This window comes from Schistocerca nitens, chromosome 12 (genome assembly GCF_023898315.1).
Source record: "Schistocerca nitens isolate TAMUIC-IGC-003100 chromosome 12, iqSchNite1.1, whole genome shotgun sequence".
In the NCBI taxonomy this organism is placed as follows: Eukaryota; Metazoa; Arthropoda; class Insecta; order Orthoptera; family Acrididae; genus Schistocerca; species Schistocerca nitens.
In genome coordinates, this window is record NC_064625.1 from 23750191 (window position 1) to 23776167 (window position 25977).

The 25977-nt window shown below is 41.5% G+C and overlaps 1 protein-coding gene across 1 annotated transcript in view; it reads left to right on the plus strand.

The window, feature by feature from the left end:
• Positions 1–25977, plus strand: part of LOC126215078 (transmembrane protein 161B) — a 101595-nt gene that overhangs the window by 2063 nt on the left and 73555 nt on the right. Inside the window, exons 2-3 of the mRNA XM_049941727.1 lie at positions 3297–3400; positions 23713–23863. Coding sequence (XP_049797684.1) covers positions 3297–3400; positions 23713–23863 — 255 coding nt within the window. The remainder of the gene's footprint in view (positions 1–3296; positions 3401–23712; positions 23864–25977) is intronic.

Sequence of the window (25977 nt, forward strand, 5' to 3'; positions counted from 1 at the left end):
AATCCTGTCTCACTCCCTTCTCAACTACTGCCTCAGGTTGACACTGTCAAGTTTTCTCTACTACTTCAAATGCTATGCGTATATATCTGTGTGTGTGTGTGTGTGTGTGTGTGTGTGTGTGTGTGTGTGTGTGTGTGTGAGAGAGAGAGAGAGAGAGAAATGAGCATGTCACAGTGATATAGGATTTGTCAAGGTAATACAATACAAATCAATGTGCCGAAATATGTAAAATGCTTTATGAGGATAGGACCGATAGCGTATAGCAATAGACTGATATTCGGCCATGGTCTGGATTAAGGAACCAGCCTGGCATTGGCCTTAGTGGTCTAGGAAACCACAGAAACCCAGATCAAAGTGATTTAGAGAAAGCAGCTCAATCCTCCCAAATATGAGGTCAGTGTCTTAACAGCTGCACTGTCTTGCATAGTAAGACCCTCCTCTATAATTTACCTTGATTTACACACAGTTTGTTTCAGGTAATTTGTCAATACGAAACATTGTTTTGTTCTTCATTGCCACACACGCTGAGGACACCTAGTAATGACTCTTGGGACTGTTTCCAGTTACTTGCAATACAAAACATAGTTCTACTGTTCAGTGCTGCATACACTTAAGACACTCACAGATAACTGCAGGACTGTGAAGATGCTGCTGTTCCTCTTGCCTCAATTCCAGACCCTGTATTCAGTTGTGTTCCATTATCCACTTGACAAACTAAGCCAGCATTAAACTGATGTTTTGGTAGTATTTGCACATATTCCTTTTTTTGGAATTGGGATTATTACATTATGTTTAAAGTCATAGGCTATATTGCCTAGTTCCTATATCTTACACACTATGTCAAGAGTAGCAACCAAAATCAGTTTAGAACTTATCCCTGAACAAGCTGGCTTCAGAAAACGGAAAGCAGGTTGTTGTCAAATACTATACCTGACTCGGCACATTAAAGACGGTTTTGAAAGTAAACTGATAATTGCTACTGCCTTTGTTGACTTTTCTGCTGTGTGTGATACAGTAAACCACCAATGACTCCTCATGAAAGTCTATGAATTAACAAAGGGCATTTGACTGACTGACATACTAAGAGACATGTTGCAGAATAGAAGATTCTACATAACTGTCCAAGGATAGAAAAACAGATGGAGAAAACAAAAGAACGGACTACCTCAGTGAAGTATTCTTTTGCCTATTCTGTACAATATGTATGCAAATGACCAGTCACGCCAGCCGGAAATACAGAGATTCGTATATGCTGTCGGCACTGTCATTACTGCTCGAGGAAGAACATTCAAAGAGATTGAAAGAAAAATCGCAGAGGCTTTGCAACTTAGTAAACTAGTATGAAGAAAAACATCTGTGACCTAATCCAGAAAAACACTAATATATGCATTCCACCAGCATACTAGAGAAGCCTCAAGACAGTTGGAAATAGAATAGAGAGGAGTTAAACTACAACAATGCATCAAACAAAAATTCTAGGGAGTCATCCTAGACTGTTCATTGCTGGGTTAAACTGTAACACTGCACCAATCTAAAAGGAAAAATATGTGCCAGAAACAACATTACACATAAACTGATCAGTTCAACATGGGCAGCACAACCTTAACTTCTTCGTTCATCAGCAATGGGACACTGTTTTGCAGCCAAGGAATATGCAGCACACATGTGAGGTGTCTTGCCACTCCAAACAAGTAGATGTCACTTTAAATGAGACTGTCAGGATTGCCACTGGATGCACCTAAACCTGTACACAAAATTTACCCATTTGCAGTCTTTACACCACCAAATACGAGACACACAGTAGCCCATGAAATGGGGGTGGGGGGTGGGGGAAGTAGCAAATAGACTCATGGTGCACACTGTGTAGCCACCAAACAGTTTCAACTTGTCTTAAGTTGAGGAAGAGCTGTATCCAATGAACAGTACCACTAGCAGACCAATGTGAGACCTGCCGTCTATTTTTATGGTTGGAAATACTGTGAAATACAAACCTGCACCTCAAAGAAGAAATCGCCCAAGGGCAGCAACTACAGTATAGTCCATGGAGAGCACTGAATAGATTGAGAACGGGATTGGCAAAATGCTAAGTAACGTTGTTAAGTGGGGATAGTCTGAAGATGACAATTGTGCATGTAGAGAAACATAGACGATTGAACATTTGCTCATGTGTCGATAGATGGAGCTTGTTTGCACAGCGGAAGAGCTATTTTTGTGCAATGACAAGTCCATTAAAGTTTTGGAGGAAGAGAGTTGAGATGTTCTTGGCTAGACACAGAAAGTAAAGTAAGATCTTTTGTCATGGCTGGCTCTTGCAAGTATGACAGTAATTTTGAGGGAATGCATTGTACACCACAGACCTTGTTTCCTAAGTCTTTCAGTGCTCTGTCAAATACGTCTTACAGTATCATGTCCCCCATCTCATCTTCACCCACTTCCTCTTCTTTTTCTATAAGATTATCCTCAAGTTATATAGATCTTTTTTATTATGTTGGTGGCATAATTTTGTATTGTTTTTGTGTTGCATGTTGGTATTCCAGTTGTCATTTTTTATTTGTAGTTCACTGTAGTCCCAAAAGACCGTCGTCATGCCTTTACTGTCTGAGGGTGGGGATTTGCATCTTTTCTTCGGAGGACAAGTGGTGTGCGCCAGTCTACGGACTGCCATTTTGTATCCATTTTGAAGTGATGAGCCACGTTTGATTGCCTTTGACAATGTTCGACAAAATATTGTCACAATCGGCCTTGTAATGCACGAGCAACTCTGCTATCCGTGTGACAGGCGAGCCGTCTACTACAGAGTCCCACAGCCTATTGGAAAAATTGTGCTTACATTAACAAATTAAAAATGCTCAGAAAATTTCATAGCCTATTTTCTCGATAAACTTTGAGCATTACATTGAATTGTTCTGATAAACTCATAGTTGAGTTCTGAATTTCATGTACCATAAATATAAAAAATCCGAATGCAGTGTGGTCTCCTTGTTATTCTGAAAACTGAGTATTGCTTGCCTCTTTTTCGTCATGCTTGTCTGCAACTGTATGCCTCATCTGTGGTGAGTAGCAGTCCATCCTTTCTGTGTTGTTGTTATTCCATCTCGAATTTTCCGTTGTTTTGGTTTCATATGATGATAAATTAGTCATATCTACGGTAACACGTGCAGCAACTTGGCTTCTCTCGACACTGTTATATCGTTTAGGAAGTAATGCCAATGCGTACCATCTTTATTTTAATTTAATTTACTGTAATTTGATCCTTCACTGTTGCCTGATGAAGTTTTGTGGACGTTGTTCGACAGGCACTCTTCGGCACGCAGCTCGTCATAACGCTGGTGATGGTCAGTGTTATACAGAAGCTTGGACCACATTATTCTCTAGCAAGGTGGCTTCTCTGCTCCACAGGGTAGGCTGTCTTGCTCTTCACAGTACTTTTGTAATTAAAAAAAAATAACATAATTTTACTCAGTAATGTGTAATGGCGAATATTTTAGACAAGTTTTTGTAATAGCAAGAAGTGCAATGACATGTTTGTAATGTAACCTCTGCTGATATTGATTTATTTTTCTTTTTACATTTGGGAAAATAATCACTTTTTGAAAATGTAAGTAACTGGATAGATAAAAAATCTACTCAGGTGGCAGGAGCACACATATACAGGGTGTATCATAATTAATGGCGTAAACACATACAGTTGAAAGTACACGGTACTAGAAGCAAAAAAAGTCTCTGTAAACATAGGGTCAAAAATGCTTACCTTAAGAGCTACGAGCCATTTTTCATCTTCGATACTGTGAAACAAATCTTTTCTACTGGAAGTTCTTTGCTTTCCATATTTTGGGAAGTGATAGTATGGACCAAAATAAGAAAAAATGTCCAGCAAACATGTGCTCTGAAACACATACCTTAAAAGTTATGAGCACTTGATCATTAGAAGAGTTGTGTTTTAGAGTAGCAAAGATGAACAAGTGCTCAAAGCTCTTAAGGTCCGTACTACCATTTCCCAAAATATGGAAAGCAAAGAACTTGCAGTAGAAGAGATTTGATTCACAGTATCAATGATGGAAAAATTGCTCGTAGCTGTTAAGGTATGCATTTTTGACCCGATGTTTACTGAGACGTTTTTGCTTCTAGTATCGTGTACTTTAGACTGTACACGTGTACACAATTAATTATGATACATCCTGTGTAGAAGGTATTACAGTTTGCAAGATTTCAGAGCCAGTGACTCCTCCTACTGGCAGGAGGGTGAAAGGGGATGGAAGGGGGATGAAGGAACAGGACTGGTGAGGCTTAGGAAATGGGGAGAGTTACAGAAAAGCTGTCCAGAACTCCGAGTCTGGGAAGACTTAGTAGACAGAACGAGAGTGAAAGGCCGATTGTCGATGGCTACACTGGACGAGATTTGAAAATATGAGAACTTAAAGGTGGAAGACACGCAATACAGAGACTGCTGACAAAACATCATGGAAGAGTTAATAAGAGCTGAAAGCCATGTGCATCATATGTGGCAGGTGAGGTGGGGGCCAGGAGGAATATAGACAGGTCATCTCACCTGTACATCATGTATAATGCTCTAGCTTTCCACTTTTATTAACTCTTGCACAATGTTTTGTCAGTAATCTGTGCCTTGCTTATTACCCTATATTCCACCTCTAAGCTCATGGGTTTTCAAGTCTCTTCCAGTGCAGTCTCTAACAATAAGTCTTTCCTTCTCATACTGTCTGATAAGCCTTCCTGTCCCAGGGTTTTGGGTGACATTTTCAAACCCTATCCTTTTTCTAAACCTAACCAGTCCTCTTTTTTTTTTTTTTTTTTTTTTTTCCGTCTTCCTTCCCCTCACCTCTTCTACCAAAAGGAGGACACACTAGCTCTGAAATTTTGCAAGCTTTAATACCCTTCTAGGTGTGTTCTCCTACCACCACTTGGTGAGTGGATTGATCTAGCCAATTTATTTATACAGGGTGTTACAAAAAGGTATGGCCAAACTTTCAGGAAACATTCCTCACACACAAATAAAGAAAAGATGATATGTGGACATGTGTCCGGAAACGCTTAATTTCCATGTTAGAGCTCATTTTAGTTTCGTCAGTATGTACTGTACTTCCTCGATTCACCGCCAATTGGCCCAATTGAAGGAAGCTAATGTTGACTTCGGTGCTTGTGTTGACATGCGACTCATTGCTCTGCAGTACTAGCATCAAGCACATCAGTACGTAGCATCAACAGGTTAGTGTTCATCAAGAACGTGGTTTTGCAGTCACTGCAATGTTTACAAATGCGGGGTTGGCAGATGCCCATTTGATGTGTGGATTAGCACGGGGCAATAGCCGTGGCGCGGTATGTTTGTATCGAGACAGATTTCCAGAACGAAGGTGTCCCGACAGGAAGGCGTTCGAAGCAATTGATCGGCGTCTTAGGGAGCACGGAACATTCCAGCCTATGACTCGCGACTGGGGAAGACCTAGAACCACGAGGACACCTGCAATGGACGAGGCAATTCTTCATGCAGTTGACGATAACCCTAATGTCAGCGTCAGAGACTTGCCGCTGTACAAGGTAACGTTGACCATGTCACTGTATGGAGAGTGCTATGAGAGAACCAGTTGTTTCCGTACCGTGTAAAGCGCGTGCAGGCACTATCAGCAGCTGATTGGCCTCCACGGGTACACTTCTGCGAATGGTTCATCCAACAATGTGTCAATCTTCATTCCAGTGCATATGTTCTCTTTACGGATGAGGCTTCATTCCAACGAGATCAGATTGTAAATTTTCACAATCAACATGTGTGAGCTGTCACGAATCCCCACGCAATTGTGCAATCACATCATCAACACAGATTTTCTGTAAACGTTTGGGCAGGCATTCTTGGTGATGTCTTGATTGGGCCCCATGTTCGTCCACCTACGCTCAGTGGAGCACGTTATCATGATTTCATATGGGATACTCTACCTGTGCTGCTAGAACATGTGCCTTTACAAGTACGACACAACATGTGGTTTATGCACGATGGAGCTCCTGCACATTTCAGTCAAAGTGTTTGTACGCTTCTCAACAACAGATTCAGTGACCGATGGATTGGTAGAGGCTGACCAATTCCATGGCCTCCATGCTCTCCTGAGATCAACCCTCTTGACTTTCATTTATGGGGGCATTTGAAAGCTCTTGTCTACGCAACCCCGGTACCAAATATAGAGACTCTTCGTGCTCGTATTGTGGACGGCTGTGATACAATACGCCGTTCTCCAGGGCTGCATCAGCGCATTAGGGATTCCATGCGACGGAGGGTGGATGCACGTATCCTCGCTAATGGAGGACATTTTGAACATTTCCTGTAACAAAGTGTTTGAAGTCATGCTGGTATGTTCTGTTGCTGTGTGTTTCCATTCCATGATTAATGTGATTTGAAGAGAAGTAATAAAATGAGCTCTAACATGGAAAGTAAGCGTTTCCGGACACATGTCCACATAACATATTTTCTTTCTTTGTGTGTGAGGAATGTTTCATGAAAGTTTGGCCGTACCTTTTTGTAACACCCTGTATATGTGGGTATATACAGGGGATAGACAAAATAATGTGAAAATTGATAATAATGGAATGGTTGTGTTTGATAGTCAGCAACGCAGGTAAGGCACGTGTTGTGCTGGACTGTGTGTATTCATTATGGACTAGGCATCAGTACAGGTTGTTTGAGTAGAGCACACTTCATTCCAAAGAGGGCATATTGTGGGGGCTGAGTTAGCTGGAGCATCAGTTACCAACACAGCCAACTTATTGAATGTTTCAGGAGCAACTGTTTCAACAGTCATGACAGCCTCTACAAAACATATAAAGACATCATCATGTAAATCTAATAGTGGGTGCAAATGAAAACTAAATAACAGAGATAGTCATATGCTAACACAAATTGTGTCAAAAGAACACACAACTATGGCAACTAAAGTGACTGCAGAGTTCAATAGCCATCTTCGAGACCTCGTATCTATCGACACTGTCTGCCGAAAACTCCGTAAAGTGAATATTTGTGGACGAGCTGCTGTACTGAAAACATTAGATGCAAATAATCGTAAATCGTGGTGTCAGGAGCATAAACCCTGGACAGACGATCAGTGGAAACACGTCATGTGGTCCGATGAGTCAGCGTTTCCATTGTTTCCGACACAGAGCTAGGTTTATGTCTGGAGAATGCTAAAGGAAGCCTAAAATCCTGATTGCTTGATTTCAATGACTAAGCATGAAGGTGGAAGTGTGATGGTGTGGCCAGCTGTATCACGGTATTCTGTTGGTCCCATCATTACTCTCAAAGGCTTTGTTACAGCCATTGATTATGTGAACATTTTAGGTGATAAGATGCACCCCATGATTCAGATGTTGTTCCCCAACGAATGTGCTATATTACTGGACAATAATGTACCCATTCACACAGCCAGGACAGTACAATTGTGGTATGAGGAATATGCAATTGAACTTCAGCATCTTCCTGGCCAGTACAGTCCCCAGACTTAAACATTATCGAACCCTTGTGGCAGTACTGGAGCACAGGCTCTTCATCACTACAGGAGTTAGAAGAGTTTCTGATCAAAGAGTGGCATAACATTCAACCGGAGACTATACAATCATCATATGCCCGTATTCCAAAAAGAATCACAGCTATCTTATGGGCAAATGGGGGTTCAACCTCTTATTAATAAACCATTCTCAAGCAAGTACAGGTGTTCGCATTATTTTGTCTATCCCCCGTATGTCTGTTGCAATGGACCATTGTGTTGATGACTGATGATGATCATTGGGTATGTCATTACATATCAAAAATTTTCTATTAGCTTGTGTACTCAGTTGCTATAAATTTTTTGAATAGCCTCACGATGCCTGCAACTACTAAGTTTTATTTTCAGTTCGTACTATCATACAGTATTGGCGTTTGGCTATTTTCCAGCACTTACGGACGTTTGTTGGCTCTCCGATTGTATAAATTATCACTAGCGGTAAATATTTGAAGTTTACTGATTGTGATGTTACGAAGAACTTATGCCAACAGTACCTACCAACAACTGTTAACTCTGTAGCTAGTGATGTATATTCCACTAAATTGGCAATATTTGGCATTGCAGGTGTTTCATGATCAAAATGCTAACAAATGTATCTTGTGGAGGGTAACAGGTAGTTCTGTAGCTGAACTAAGCCAAAATGAAGTGTTACCTTCCTAATTATCAGTCACCCTGATGCTATTTGTGATAATTTTTACCTTAGTGTCTTGTTCTAGTGCCACAAAATCTTGCCATGTGACTACTTCACCTTCTGCAGAAAGTTGAGGCTTGTAAGAGAGCTCTAAACTGTGCAAGCTACTGAATGATGTAAATGTCTTTCAGTAACTCTTCTGCATTTTGTGTCAACTCTATAAAAACATTTACAACTGTAGGTCAACAAATCTCTCTTCAATTCGTAACTTGCATCAGTCGTTACATATTATCATTTCCATACAAAATCTGGGAACAGAATAACATTCTTGTTAAGCTTGCTTGAGCTGTGTTCCCAGATGTTGTCATTATCGGCTGCATCTCTTGCTCTGTGCCTTCCGAGACATCGTCGAGCCGTGACACCAAACTATAAGTGACCCTGCCATCGCACGTAGAGATACTCGATCACCGTCACTCCTTGACGATGTTTTGTGACCACTCTTTTTTCACAACATCTGCACATACATCAAACAACACCACACAAAGTGGGAAGTTCTCTGTCTAAATATTAAATAAACAAAGTTTTTACATGCACATCCCTCATCAGCTTGAGAGAAAGAAGTGCAACATGTTGTTCTGAACACACTTGGTACTTGAAAATGGCATATGACCGTGGTCGATCAATAATATGAAAATAAAATAATGTTAATGTTTGCAGAACTCAGTAAAAAGAATGCATCAAGAAATTTTTGAAGCAATATCATAATTATTACAATGTCGAAATGTGGACGACCAAAGTAACAACAACAACAACAACACAAAACTGTCAGCACAATGGTTTACTTAATTTTACCAAGCTGAGTATTGCACAAAGAATAGTAAAGAGCATGCTTTCATGTAATTTTATTCAAATTGTGCTTATGTCTTATGCAACCAACAGCGCATTATATAATGATTTTATCTTGAAACTCTTCCATTGGTCCATGTTTGCATAGAAAAACAACAATATGGGAGTGTGGATCCACCTTGAAGCAAAACACTTTATTTATTTATTTATTTATTTATTTATTCCCCCAAACAAGTTTCAGCAACAAATATCTCCATCGTCAATGGGTTTTTTGATTCTGAAACGTGCAGAAATAGCATACTTATAAAATATTGTTATGTGTGTATTATTTTGTTCCAAATATTGTTTCTGTGAGTAGTTTGACAATACCTTATTTACTATATGTCACAGGATGATATTCCAATTTTGCTGCTGTTTCCAGTGCATTTTCTGTTTCTTTGTTGCTGCTTTTCCTCAGTATACATTGTGCCATCTGCAACTGTATGAGTGGCTGTTAGTAAAAAAATACAAAAATGTGAACTTAGGTATCTCAGTGTTACACATTTGGGATTGCAGTGTGTTGTGGATACAGTTTTGGTGTACTAGGTTGTTACATAGTCTGTCATGCACACACATTCATTTGATGGCTTGTGGGTACCTTTAAACACAGAGAAACACAACTTTTGCACCTCGTTAGAGATCTAAAATGTTAAGCCATCTTGCTGGTTGGATGTGTTGCGAGAAATGTATCACATATTGTAAGAAGATTAGGAAAATTATAGTGGGAGTTCTGAGTTACTTATGTCTCTGAGCATGATACATTTTTTGCCTCTGCTATAGCCTATTGTATGTAATAATTTTCTTCTATTGCTAGTTTTCAGTATAAACTGTTGCTGTGTTTCAGGATGTGCAGATCTCTTTTATATGAGTGGAGTTGTAAGTTTTGTTCATTAGGTATTCTACAAAAGTGGAATGTGTGCTATCACTCTTTAGAGCTCTCATGTGTTCCGTGTACCTTGTTTGGAAATTTCTGCTCGATTGTCCTGTGTACTGGGCCTGACAGGAGTTAAATGTGAGTTTGTATATTTCAGTCTTGTTCTGAATGTTGTTGGGATCCCACTGATGATGGTGATATTTATTGCTGAAACTAATTTTCTTCCCCCATGAACCAATCTATTGGTTATCAACTGCAGATTGAAACTGAAGAAACTGCAAAAAGGTGGGAATTTAAGGAGATGGGACCTGGATAAACTGAAAGAACCAGAGGTTGTACAGAGTTTCAGGGAGAGCATAAGGGAACAATTGACAGGAATGGGGGAAAGAAATACAGTAGAAGAAGAATGGGTAGCTCTGAGGGATGAAGTAGTGAAGGCAGCAGAGGATCAAGTAGGTAAAAAGACGAGGGCTAATAGAAATCCTTGGGTAACGGAAGAAATATTGAATTTAATTGATGAAAGGAGAAAATATAAAAATGCATTAAATGAAGCAGGCAAAAGGGAATACAAACGTCTCAAAAATGAGATGGACAGAAAGTGCAAAATGGCTAAGCAGGGATGGCTAGAGGACAAATGTAAGGATGTAGAGGCTTGTCTCACTAGGGGTAAGATAGATACTGCCTACAGGAAAATTAAAGAGACCTTTGGAGAGAAGAGAACCACTTGTATGAATATCAAGAGCTCAGATGGCAACCCAGTTCTAAGCAAAGAAGGGAAGGCAGAAAGGTGGAAGGAGTATATAGAGGGTTTATACAAGGGCGATGTACTTGAGGACAGTATTATGGAAATGGAAGAGGATGTAGATGAAGATGAAAGGGGAGATAAGATACTGCGTGAAGAGTTTGACAGAGCACTGAAAGACCTGAGTCGAAACAAGGCCCCGGGAGTAGACAACATTCCATTAGAACTACTGATGGCCTTGGGAGAGCCAGTCATGACAAAACTCTACCATCTGGTGAGCAAGATGTATGAGACAGGCAAAATACCCACAGACTTCAAGGAGAATATAATAATTCCAATACCAAAGAAAGCAGGTGTTGACAGATGTGAAAATTACCGAACTATCAGTTTAATAAGTCACAGCTGCAAAATACTAACGCGAATTCTTTACAGACGAATGGAAAAACTGGTAGAAGCGGACCTCGGGGAAGATCAGTTTGGATTCCGTAGAAATGTTGGAACACGTGAGGCAATACTAACCTTACGACTTATCTTAGAAGAAAGATTAAGAAAAGGCAAACCTACGTTTCTAGCATTTGTAGACTTAGAGAAAGCTTTTGACAACGTTAACTGGAATACTCTCTTTCAAATTCTGAATGTGGCAGGGGTAAAATACAGGGAGCGAAAGGCTATTTACAATTTGTACAGAAACCAGATGGCAGTTGTAAGAGTCGAGGGACATGAAAGGGAAGCAGTGGTTGGGAAAGGAGTGAGACAGGGTTGTAGCCTCTCCCCGATGTTATTCAATCTGTATATTGAGCAAGCAGTAAAGGAAACAAAAGAAAAATTCGGAGTAGGTATTAAAATTCATGGAGAAGGAGTAAAAACTTTGAGGTTCGCCGATGACATTGTAATTCTGTCAGAGACAGCAAAGGACTTGGAAGAGCAGTTGAACGGAATGGACAGTGTCTTGAAAGGAGGATATAAGATGAACATCAACAAAAGCAAAACGAGGATAATGGAATGTAGTCAAATTAAATCGGGTGATGCTGAGGGGATTAGATTAGGAAATGAGACACTTAAAGTAGTAAAGGAGTTTTGCTATTTAGGGAGTAAAATAACTGATGATGGTCGAAGTAGAGAGGATATAAAATGTAGACTGGCAATGGCAAGGAAATCGTTTCTGAAGAAGAGAAATTTGTTAACATCGAGTATAGATTTAAGTGTCAGGAAGTCGTTTCTGAAAGTATTTGTATGGAGTGTAGCCATGTATGGAAGTGAAACATGGACGATAACCAGTTTGGACAAGAAGAGAATAGAAGCTTTCGAAATGTGGTGCTACAGAAGAATGCTGAAGATAAGGTGGGTAGATCACGTAACTAATGAGGAGGTATTGAATAGGATTGGGGAGAAGAGAAGTTTGTGGCACAACTTGACTAGAAGAAGGGATCGGTTGGTAGGACATGTTTTGAGGCATCAAGGGATCACAAATTTAGCATTGGAGGGCAGCGTGGAGGGTAAAAATCGTAGAGGGAGACCTAGAGATCAATACACTAAGCAGATTCAGAAGGATGTAGGTTGCAGTAGGTACTGGGAGATTAAGAAGCTTGCACAGGATAGAGTAGCGTGGAGAGCTGCATCAAACCAGTCTCAGGACTGAAGACCACAACAACAACAACAACAAACTAATTTTGGGGGAATAAATAAATAACAAAAGTGTTTTGCATCGAGGCGGACCCACAAATCCCATATTGTTGTTTTAGCACATTGAATTTTAGAATACATCTGACAGTTAAGCAGGTTAAGCAGTCATCAGTCCAAAGATTGTTTTGAACACCATAGTGGTTTACTAGACATGGTCCTGTGGGAGGTGGTGTGCCATTGCCTTTCTCAGACAATTTAACTGACTTACCCAGCTGGTTATTGGTGGACCTACAGTTTAACACGGGTTCCGATCCACGGTGTGACTCGGCGGTTTTCACATCGACAAACACTGACAGAGGTGGAAAGTAATGTTAAGTGACAGATGAAAATCCTACCATTGACTGGACATCTAACCCGAGATCTTTGGATTTGTAGTCCAGCACTTTACCACTGAGCTACAGAGCCCTGCATGTGGTGGTTGCAATAAATTTGTAACAACACCTCTGTGGCACACTGCACATAACTTTAGTCACCTTCAGCAAATACATTAATACTGTATACCATCAGCAATTGTCTTGACAGTGGCATCAATTAATGAAAAGCTGCTCCTGGCTCCTGTTATTAATTAGAACTTTATTACATCCACGTGGCCAGTTTTAGCTGTAATATTAGGCTATTGTCAAGTGTGTCTGAAACTGCCAAATGTTAATATAGTACATTATATTATGGTTTTGTGTGTGTGTGTGTGTGTGTGTGTGTGTGTGTGTGTGTGTGTGTGTGTGTGTGTGTGTAAAAATGTAAGAGATGAAGGACAATGCTTAAATACATATAGTACAAGTGCGGAAAGAATGTACACCTTGTGTGATGATGCAGAGAAGCAGCAACAGATGATAAAAACGGTGGAAGTCAAATGTATATTAAAAACTATTCATGCCTAATGATTTCTGATACCTTAAAACTGTTAACTCTTTTTAAGTTAAACTGTGTTATCTAATGTGTTTCAAAATTACAGTGCACATTTTTCAGGTGAAATGAGTCAAGTAGATTTTAAAAAAGTGTCACGCCCAATGACGTCACAATAAATATGGGCATTTTGTCATTATAAAAACTGTACAATTCACCATACATTAAAACGGTTAACGCTCTTAAGCTTGAAAGCTACAATCTGAAGTGTTTCAGAATTATAATTCTATGATTTTCAAAAAAAAATTCTGAAATTAATTATTTGAAATTAATAAAAACAGTGGCAGTGGATGAGGCGTCAGTTGAGCAAAATTTGAACAAACAGGGCTGTGGCATAGCTCGGGCACACCATCGAATGCTTAAGAAAAGTACGTTTATAAACAACTAGCTACAGCTGCAAACTTACAGAATGTCTTTAAAGGATGTTGCAAGGGGGTCAGATATCCAAGAAATTGGTTCTCTTTAATATGCATTGCTTGTTAAGTATTATTTCCTTGGCATTTTTTCTGTTGAGTGCTGTTTCTATCTCGTCAAGGAAAAGACACTTAATGAGCAATGCACATTAAAGAGAGCTGATTTCTTGGATATCTGCTCCCAGTTATTGACAACTTCCTTTAAAGATGTCCTACAAATTTGTAGCTGTAGCTAGTTATTTGAACATACTTCTCTTAAGCACTCGATGAGACTTACAGGCTATGCCAGAACCCTCAACAGCTCCCTTTGCTTTAAATTTTACTCGTTAGAGATCATACCTGTATGCTTGACTCATGCGTCTCATTCATTGCAACTACTTTTATTAATTCCAAATAATTACTTTCAGCATTTTCCTCAAAAACCATGTAATTCTAAATCCCAAACACACCATAATGTAACTCTTTTAGGCTTAAGCATAATAATAATTTTAATGTGTTGGACTGTACAGTTTTTATAATTACGACATGCCCATTTTTCTCATTGGGTGCAACACTTTTTTAAATCTACTTGCCTTTTGCTGTTTTATTATTTACTATTAGCATTTTATCTGAAAAACGTTAAATAACTATTTTTGAGCTAAACCATGTTAACAGATTTAAGGTAGCTGGTTGTACAGTTTTTAATGTCTACAACATGCCCATTTTTCTCATGATGTCATTGGGTGTGAAAATCTTTTTAGATATGTTTTATGTCCACTGTTTTTATGTTTTGATGTTGCTTCTCTACAGCATAGCATTCTTTCTGTATTTGTACTGTACACATATAAGCTTTGTCCTTCAACTCCTACAATTTTAATTTGTTTTCCACACACACAAACAAACCATTATATTATGTATTCATATTTGGCAGTTTCATAACGCGCTTGATAACAGCCTAATATAAAGGCCAAAACTGGTTGTGTGGTCGTAATAATGTTATAATTAGAAACTGTAGTGGTTTTTCATTATACAGTGGCAGAATCAGCATCAACAAGCAAGGAGAAACTAATAAATTATCTCAATGCCGCGAGGGCAGAAGTTTGCAGGTTTCTTCAGATATGACATAACCACTTGATGATTAGATCCCTTAGAGCTAGCAAGTTCCAGGGATGTTGTTTATTATGTTTCACCCACTGTTTCAAATAGTCCCAGACACTTGCTGTGGGATTAAAATTGGGTAACTGCAGACCAGTCGAGGTGTGTGTAAAATGGGGAACATGTGAGGGTGGTTTGAAAAGTTCTTGGAATCACCACGAGAGGTCAGTGCTAGCACAACAAGTTGTTCACATAATATTCATTGGACTGTTGTCTGTAAACACATGCTACATCAGTGCTCTACAGAGAGCTGTGGTGGTGACGTGGCTCTGTTGTTGTTCCCGCTTAGTGATTAGCGAAGATTGAAAAAAAAAAATCAAGATTCAAGCAGTGGTTAAGTACTTCGTAATGGATGGTATTAAAGCAAAGGACATTCATGCCGATATCCAGAATACACTAGGGGACTCTGCTCCTTCATAGTCAACTGTTGCCAAGTGGACAAATGAATTTAAATTTGGTCGGGAGAGCTCAGATGATGATCCGCGCAGCGGTTGGCCAAGATGTGTTTCTACTCCAGAAGTCATTGCAAAAGTGCAAAAAATGGTCATGGAGGATCACCAGTTGAAAGTGTGTGAAATTGCTCATGCTTGCCATATGTTGTCAGTAAGGGTATATCACATTTTAACTGAAGAATTAGAAATCAGAAAATTATCTGCAAATGTGTGCTGCGATTCTTGACGTGCGCCCGCACCCGTGTGCCATCGCCACGGCAAAATTGCACAAACTAAGGTATGAATTGTCGCCACACCTGCCTTATTCAGCTGATACGGCTCCGTCAGACTGCCATCTCTTCCAAAAACTTAACTTTTCTCGGTAGACGAAGATTTACTTCAATTGAAGAATTGATAGCTGGAGTTGACAACTATTTTGCAGGCCTGGAGGAAACACATTTTCGAGATGGGATCGAGGCACTGGAACATCATTGGACCAAGTGCATTAATCTACAAGGAGACTACATTGAAAAATAAAAAAGGTTCAGTGATATAAGTACTTTTTTTCTATTCTGTTCAGAGTACTTTTCAAACCATCCTTGTTCGTGTGTGAAGCATTGTGAAGAAGGCTGTTTTCCTCCCGGAAGATGTGTCTGCAGCATACTCACTACGATATATAGAAGAAAGGGCAACACTTTGTCACTGAGAACGTTGAAATAAACATCCTAGTTCACGTTCACATTAATCTGGATGAATGGGCCCAAGTCACAGTATGAAAACAACCTTCAAATCGTCACAGCACCACCTCCAGCCTGAACTACAGCCTTCATGCACTGAGTATTAAATACACTGCTGGCCACCGTAAATGCAACACCCTGAAGGAAGCATCCGAATCAAGTGAAATTTACACCATGAGTTTGCAGCGATGAGATATGCAACTGATTAGAATTTCAGTGCAGACGCACATCACGCGCGCCTGTGGCGCCACCTCATAGCGCCATTTAAGGCTTGGCGATTTCGACGAGTGTACGTTCGGCACGTGTGTTTACCTTGTGGTTGTTTCACAAGACGATCAGTTATGCCTCGTAGACAACAGCGAACATCTTTTGATCAAGTATCCGAGTTCGACAGAGGAAGGATAGTGGCTTACCGAGATTGTGGATTATCATACAGAGAAATCGCTAGTCGTGTTGGACGAAACCAAACAACTGTAATGCGGATATGTGACCGTTGGATGCCGGAGGGTACGACGGACCGACGTGGTCGATCGCATTCACCTCGGTGCACCACTGCACGTGCTGATAGGCAAATTGTGCGCATGGCAGTGACGGATCGCTCAGTGACATCCCGAACCATAGCACAGCACATTGCGTCTGTAACGCATCATCCAGTGTCTGCGTGTACCATTCGATGCCGTTTACAGCAGAGTGGTGTGTCCGCAAACGTCCATTGCTTCGTCTACCACTGACGCAGAACCACAGACGTCTCCATCGCCAATGGTGTGATGACAGACGGATGTGGACGGCAGAATGGAATGACATTGTCTTTACTGACGAGGCACGCTTCTGTCTGCAGCACCACGATGGTCGGATTCGAGTGTGGAGGCACCGTGGAGAGAGGATGCTGGACAGCTGCATTATGCACCGCCACACTGGTCTTGCACCGGGTATTATGGTATGGGGCGGTATTGGATATTACTCTCGCACGCCTCTAGTACGCATTGCCGGTACTTTAAATAGCCGGCGTTATATATCCGAAGTGCTGGAGCCAGTTGTCCTTCCTTACCTTCAGGGCTCGGCCAAAGCCATATTTCAACAGGATAATGCGCGACCACACGTGGCACGCATTGTCCAAAGGTTCTTCGTCAATAACCAGATTGAATTGCTTCCCTGGCCGGCTCGCTCTCCGGATCTTTCGCCGATAGAAAACATGTGGTCCACGGTTGCTCAACGAGTGACCCAGATTACATCCCCAGCTGCCACACCAGATGATCTTTGGCAACGTTTGGAAGCTGCTTGAGCTGCTGTACCCCAGGAACACATCCAACGTCTCTTTGACTCAATGCCGAGACGTGTGGCAGCGGTGATCTCCAACAATGGAGGCTACTCTGGCTACTGATTCTGGCAGGAACCACATGTCACAGACGTCTGTAAACGTAATCATTTGATACTTGGTCAACATGTTATCTACAAAATAAATTTTGTTGTGCTACCTCTTGTCTTTCTTGGTGTTGCATTTACGGTGGCCAGCAGTGTACCTTGTCGAACTATCTGTGCACTCGACACCTCACATCATTTTGAAAGAGATCTCGCCGTACTTTGTAGCTGTAGCCGCTTACTGTCCACTTTGTGTGTTGCTTGGCCCATTGAAGATGTGCGGGCTTCGTGTTGCTATGAGCAACAGCCTTCTGCGAGGTACCAAACTTCGAAGGTCCATTATACGCAGCTGTCTCCAGAATGTCCTCCTGGGAACTGACTGAGATGGACCTGTGCTTATAGGTAACAATGTCCTGGCAACATCAACAGGGTTGCCACAGGTTCCGGAAATCAGGGGAATTTGGGAAAGAAAAAAAAAACTGGAAAAATCTCCTTTTTGTGTCAGTGGATGAAATGGTTTGCTTACTGAGGCGTCGTGCATCGTTGCTGGCTGGGTGTAGCTGAGTACGTGCACTGCTTCCCTGCTCGCTCATTCTGCTTCTCCCCTTCCTAGGGAAGTGTGAGGAGTCGTTTGTTTGGATCTGATTTTCGGAGACGGTAGATGCAGCGGCTGGAGATGGCTGTCATGTGTGTGTCAGTTGTGTCTGAGTTATCATGTGAATGTGTTTGTGCTCTTGTTTTCTGACAAAAACTGTGGCTGAAAATTTAGTTGTGAGAGTGTGATTGTCCTTTCTATGTTTCTTTCTGTGGCTCGGTAGTCATCTTTACGGTTAGTTGCCACCTATCCCCTTTATTACTGATTCTTACAGTATTTGAACAAGTTATCAGTTGCACGGGTTGATCACTGTGGTCTCATTTCGTCGTCATGCTGTCGTGAATAGCTGGTCACACGAGTGGATTTCCATGACAGGCCAAAACCGCTGGCCATTTCTGTGGTTATCTTTATCGGATCTGGCCTGCCGATCTGAAGCCATTCGGTTTCCACTATTGTGCAGGCCCTGCCTGTCAGATCTAGTCTCACCGATCTGCCCACAGGCTGGGTCTGTTAGTGTGTGGCAAAATGCAGCACATTTTCATGGTTTGTCCATATACCCAGGACTGTGGTGCTCCTCAGCAGGCCAGAGTCCATGACCGATGGGTTTCAGGAATTGTGACTGTTTCACCCCAAGTACGTTGCACAGTGTGGTGTCTTATAGACATTTCATTTGTTCTAGTAAATTTTGGCACTTCAAAAGTAGTTTATATGTTAGAAAGTATGGATGACAAAGAAGAAGAAAATTGTCAGTTGTTGGTGGTTGTACGCTATGTACTCACATTTCTCGAAAGAAAAATCACACAATACCTGTAAAATAATAAATACAACACAGTGGGTAATAACCGACAATAATGAACGTAGTAGAACCAACATTTTATTGGTGATCATCCACAGTGTTGATTTACGCAATTCTTCCCTGCATTATACACTTCTCTCAAGAGGCCTACTTTTTTCTAAGGCTAGTTCTGAAATCAGGCATTTTACATCTGTCTTGCGACTTCGCATCCGGCCATTCTGATTTAGGTTTTCCTCGATTTCCCTAAATTGCTCAAGGCAAATGACCGTATGGTTCCTTTGAAAGGGCATGGCCGACTTCCTTCCCCATCCTTCCCTAATCCGATGTGACCGATGACCTCGCTGTCTGGTCTCCTCCTCCAAACTACAATTCAACACACACACACACACACACACACACACACACACACACACACACACACACACACACACAAAGCTATAGCAGTATGGTTTTTTAGGATAAGCTGTGACCTTGATAAAAGAACTTTCGTAAATTTGCCTGAAGTGATTTAGGAAAACATAATCCAGGATGGTCGGGTAAAGCAAACTCCATCCTCCTGGAAGTGAAATCATTGCCTTAAAATCTGTACTGCCCCATTTGCTTGGTTCCTGCTGTGCAGTGTTCTTTGATATAAACACAGTTTTAACCTTTCTCGCTGCATACATCGACGACACACACCCAATGGTGACGCCAGAAGCATGAAATTGCTGCTGTCCCCCTTGCACGGACTCCATTCCAAAACTTAAGTCTTATTTTTGATCAGGACAACTGTTAAATCACAAGTGAGTGCAAGGTCCCAAAGGCCAGTGATGTTTTTGGCATTTGATGTCCTGCATATTTTCTACCATGCAACCATAATATTGGCTGCTAATGGCAACAGGGGGTGTGACTGGAGTTATCCAGTGGTGAGCACAGGGTGAGGTTATGGAGTGTAGCTGAACTGCTTAGTCGATGTGTAATTCATAACAGTGCTACTGGTGTTGATACAAAGGAGAGCAATAGCAACAATAAACAAAGCAAACATTGCATTATATCTACAACAACAATTGCCAAAGATGACATTTCATCAGAAAGGAACCCAAGGAATTTTGCGAAGTGAAAAAGAAGTGGCAGATGAAATATTAGAGTTTCTGCAAGATGAGTCAGCAGAATGTGTGGTGTTGAATACACTCAACTGTGTGGGCAATGTTCAGGAGGAGTACAATGATGTCAGAACTCGTTTAACAGGCAAAAGTGATATTGAAACAGGTGTTGAGCCATGTAGTTCATATTTCTTTTCAGACAGAGATCTGCAAATCCTGTCTCCAGTGAAATGTAGTAAAGGACAATTGTCCAAAAAGCAGGTAATAAACATAATTATGTACTTAGAAGGTCATCCAGAGCACAATTTAAAAAAAAAAAAAAAAATGAACAGATTTTGAGTAAGTCCACAGCAGTATGATCATATAGTGCAGATATTCGAGAGAGGATAAGCTGCACTTGTTACAAAAGTTGGCATATGTGCATGTGAAGGAAGCTAGATACAATTTACAGGATGCGCACGATAGTGACCGACTATGTTACACACATTAAATTGCACGCGACATAGTATAGTGATTTCAGGGGAAGCAGTGGATAGTTGCATAACTTCAAACAGTGTTACAGAATTGGAAGAAGTAAGATAACGAAATTTCAAACAAAGTGTCAGTTTGACGATGCACAGCAAACTGCAGAATTGACCCAAAAATGTATAGAGGAGATAAACAAACTTATCCTACCTTTTGGTAAGGAATTTGTTTTCATTTCTGACCAGTCGGGATTTGAAGAGGAAATGCATATGAAGGGAATCCTGCAAATTAGAGGTTCCAAGAGAGATGTGTGAAGATCAGCTAACATCAGTGCCTTAACGGATTCATATACAATTATGCCGACTGTCAATCTGAATGGTAAATTGGCTGGAAAGTTATTTATTGTGCTGAAAGAAGTTGGAGGTGCTGTACCGCCTACAACTGTTTCTCGTGTGCATGATCTTGCAAGTGCCGTAGGGAATACGTACATCATAGCAAGCAAACATGGAAACATGGGTGTAAGAGAACTACAATTATGGTACGAGTACTGTTTTTGGCCAATAGCTGGTAAAAATAACTTGCTTTTACTTGGTTACTGGTCTGTGTGTAAAAATTGTACTCCTTTTGAGCAAACTATCCCTCCTGTAGAGCGTGTGTCCTTAGAATTCATACCACCTGGATAAATTCAGGATCTGGATGTTTGTTTCATCTTTGCTTGTAAAACATATTACATACTATCTGCAGCTACGCTTTAAAGGATAGACACTTTCACAATAAGCTCCACGATGGACTACTTCACATTGGGTTGCGTGCCATCTCATTTCTTCAGTTCTCATCATTCCCTTACGTCAATTCTATGTGCATTCTTCAAGAGTAAATAACTTGCTGAATGTTCTGTATGGTTTGTGGGAGTTAACCATCTGTCTTCCCGGTGCGAATCTTTATGATCACTCTGGTGTGCCTTTTATCACTTGGTGTTCATGTTGCAAGATACTGGTTTGTTTTGAACATTTCTTGAATATCAACTATGTCCATTTTGTCAAATGTAATACATACATCCCATAGACAGGCGATCTCTGCCCCTCCCGGACACTCATTTTCTGTCACCCTCCTAGTGCACATGGTAAGTCATTAGCAGCTAATATTTTTCTAAATGAAATGAAGCAATACCAGAGACTTATCTGGTCTCATACAGATATGATTTTATGTACGAGGGCGTTTCGAAAAGTAAAGATACAATGACTTGCAGTTGTTCAATAGAACATTTATTTAGAAAACATCAGTTACATCTTATTAACTGGATTATTTGTTATTTTTCGACATAATCACCCCCATTATCCAAACATTTGTTAAGTCAGTGCACAAGCTTTTGTTTACCACAGTCATAGAAGGTTGCCGCCTGTTGTCGGAACCACATTTCAACTTCATTTTTGATCTCTTCATCGTCATGGAATGATTTTCCACCAAGATGTGACTTCAGGTAACGGAAGACATGGAAGTCAGTGGGCGCAAGGTGTGGGCTGTATGGCAGATGATCCAATACGTCCCATTTGAATTGTTTGAGTAGTGCTTTGGTTACGAGTGCTGTGTGAGGCCGAGCGAGGTCATGAAGCAAATTGACTCCACTTGTCAGCACTCCCCTGTGTTTGTTTTGATTTGCCCTTCGAAGACGTTTCAAAGTCTGGCAATGTGCAGCAGCATTAATTGACACTCCAGGAGGCATAAATTCCAACAGAAGAATGTCTTGTCTGTCCCAAAAAACAGAAACCATGACTTTCTTCGCTGATATCAACGTTTTGCATTTCTTGGCTTTTGCTGAATTCAAATGGCGCCATTGTATTGATTGTTGCTTGGATTCAGGTGCATGGTGATAAACCCACGTCTCGTTACCTGTCGCAATGTGATCAAGGAACTCGTCACCTGCTTCAGCATAGCATGTGAGGAAGTCGACTGCAAAGCCCATCCTTTTCTTTTTGTGTTCTTCCGTTGACAGTTTTGGAACCCAGCATGCACACAATTCCCTGTACCCTAACTTGACAGTCACAACGTCATAAAGAGTTGTCATTGGCACGTCCGGTATGATTCAATGCAATTTGTTCAATGTGAGATGTCTATTCCCACAAATTGCTTCCTCCGTTCTCCGAAGAAGGGCATCAGAGGTCACAGATGGCCGACGTGTTCTTTGTTCGTCATGAACATCGGTCCTACCTTAAGAGAAATGACGACACCATTTCATTACATTTTGTCGATTCATAATGTTCCCATAAACAGAAACAATTTGTTTGTGAATATCCGCTGGTCGCTGACCTTTTGTATGAAGAAAACGTATGATGGAGCGCACTTCACATTTGGCGGGATTCTGAATCGGCGCAGCCATTTTAAACAAGACCTACTCCAACCAGAAGCAACGTTCAACTGCCGAACGACCGCGAGGAGAAAGCTAATGGTTCAAGGTTAACACCAGTGTTGCCAACTTGCTTGCCAAAACTCTTCTGTTCCTCTGGCGTGCGGTGTGTGTTTATTTTCCGAAATACCCTCGTACATAGACTGAAGTGGTGAGTGAAAATTTGTACCAAGGCCAAGAATCGAACCAGGGTGTCCTGCTTAGTAGTTAGGTGCATTAACCACTGAGCCACCTTGGCACAGCGGGTCACACAACTGCACTGATGACCCTGGCATGCCTCAATCCAGAGTCTCACTGCCACCACAGTCTACTTTAAATTCCCTCTTACACATGAAAAGAATTGCCGGGGCTCTCCCCATTCTGAGATAGCACCTCAGCATTGAACGTAAATGGGGGATCCAGCCTAAAACCCAGCATCGAATGTAAATGGGGATCCAGCCTGAAACCCAAGTGCACATATTTATATAAATGAAATGACACAATTTCAGAGACTGGTCTCGTACAGATAAAAATAGTGAGCAAGTACTGAACCGAGTAGAGAGAAAAATAAATTTGTGGCGCAACTTTACTAAAAGGAGGGATCAGTTGATAGGTAATGTCCCGAGGCACCGAGGAATTGTCAGTTTAGTAATGGCATGGAGTGTGTGTGTGGGGTAAAAATTGTAGGAGGAGACTGAGGCTTGAATGCAGTAAGCAGACTTAAATGCATGTGGGTTGCATCAGTAATGCAGAAATGAAAAGACTTCTACAGTATAGATTAACATGAATAGTTGCATTGGACCAGTCTTCAGACTGAGACCACAACAGCAACACTAATTTCTTTAAATTATTAAATTAAGTACAGTTACAAATAGTTTCATTACATCTGAACTACACATTCCATCCATCTCGACAGTTTTCAAAGTAATTTATTGCATTCATTTGTCAGCAGCAGACTATTTGCTTGTTCTCCATATTTGCTTGTGACACAGCCAAGGTGCTTCTCTCTCATAGCAATGTGGAGGATAATATCACAATTCATCATTTCTCTCCCACAGGCTCATTCGCTTCCTGTATCCCACCGATGACGAACTGCGGAGAGCTGCCGGAGTCCCTAAGGACAAACCCAAATCTAAGAAGGGGGGCCGACATGTGGAGAATGGCAGAGCTGGTGACACATTCCACGTTCCGAGGAATCTGGATATTCAGGTAGGTTTGTTGTATGAGCTGAGGGAAAATCTCTGAATCCATTTTAAGTTTAAATTTCTTTATGATGAAAACATCAGCCACCAATCAATTTTTGGACAAGGTGTGTTATTTTCAAGATGCAGCTTCTAATGGCACTAAATTGTAGCATATATATATGAGCACTAAATTATAGTATTTACATGATGGGCACTCGGATGAAAACCAAACACCTGCCACTGCGAGACTGTGGAATGGCCCCATTCGAAAGTAATCATCACATAAACTAAGACATTTATCTCACTGGGAGACGTGAATATCGATACCTGTTTCGAAAAACGCTTTTGGCCCTGACGGGTCCATGACCGCACCCCCTCTAACACTTCCTCGTCTCAGTCAATCTGACATCCACACGTGTCTTTCTTCTGGTTACCAGAAATGTGAAAATCACACAATGATAGGCCCAGGCTGTACTGAGTATGTTGCAGTGTTTCCCAGATAAATTGTTGAAGGGCAGCCTTTGTCCTATTGGGAATACGAGGGCAGGCATTATCGTCAACTGTAATATTTTGTCCGACAGCTTTCCTGGGCGTTTTGACTTTATGGTGTGTTCTAGTTTCTGCAAATTGTCTTTATAGGGTCATGCATCGGTCATGTTCCCACGCTCGAGGATCTCGACGAGCTGAAGGCCACTGTGGTCAGAGGAGGAGGTCGTCGTGACCTAACGTGGTGCTACCGCTTAGAATCTGAGGGCAAACATCAAAGCCAACAGTGCAAACAACCCAAATCTTCTCCGTCAAAGAATTCCTAAGCTGTTCACACAAGTTACAGCAAGGTCACGATGACTCCCTCTGCTCGTAGAGTTCCTCGCGTGTGGAATCACAATCGATGCGCACCGCTATCGAGACACTATGCGGAACCTGTGAGATGCTGTAAAGTCAGAAAGCCCAGGAGTGTTGTCGGATGGAATTGTCTTGTTTTACAGTAACGCCCTCCCCTACACCGCTAGTTGGATAAAGCTACTCTCCAGAGATTTGACTGGGAAACACTGCAATATCGTCTGTGCATCCCAGACCTTTCACTGTGTGAATTTCTCACTTTTGGCAATCTGAAGAAGCACGTGCGTTAATGTCGGTTCCAGTCGTGTGAGGAAGCGCAAGAATGGGTGCGACTGTGGATCTGCCAGTGGCTGACCACTTTCTATGAAACAGGAATCGGTCATCTCGTCTCCCGATGGGAGAGATACCTCAACACGTTTGTCAAACTGTTCCGCAGTCCCATTGCGGCGAGCGTTCTGTTTACCTTTCACTGCTCCTTATACACTGATGAACCAAAACATTATGACCACACATTTAATAATGTGTCGGCCCACTTTTGAAGCTCAAACAAAATGCAGCAGCAATTCTGTGTGGCATCAGTTTGATAAGTCCTCGTCAGGTTTCTGCAGATATGTGGCATCAGATGTCTACACAGAGTTCACACAATTCCCATAAATTATTTGTTGCCACTGGTTTGTGGGTGCATTGCTAATGGCCAAAAATGTAAGATGTGTGTACAGTGGGGTACAAATAGATCGGATTTGGTGGCCGAGGCATCGGTGTTTGTTCACTATTGTACTGCTCGAACCACTGTACCAAAAGTCTGCTGCTGGGAAGACACCAGCATGAGTTGATGCAGGTGGTTTGCAATAATGTTAAACTGGTGTCTTCAGTTACAACGGTAAGTCATGTGGAAGCCCAAGTGAATGTGCCCCATACCACAAATACCACCCCCACTGGCTCATGTCTGTGGTGCCGTGCACATTTTTAATGATCGTGTGCCCGGTTGACGGTGTATCTGGACGTGATAGTCCACCTTACCTGAACACAGCTATCAGCCTGGTGTAACGAGAAGTGTGATTCAGCTGATCGGGTAACATATTTCCATCAATCGGCTGTCCAATCTCGTTGATCCTGAGCCCATTCGAGTTGTGAACAATGATTATTGTGGCATCTGCATCTGCCGCAGAGTACCACATTTGACAGTGTGCGCTGAATGTTGTGCCGTGAAACACTTGTGCTTACACCGGCATTGTAATCTGCCACAGATAGCCCACCTATCCTGCTTTACAGAGTGGCCAAGTCTCCGACCTACGCGAG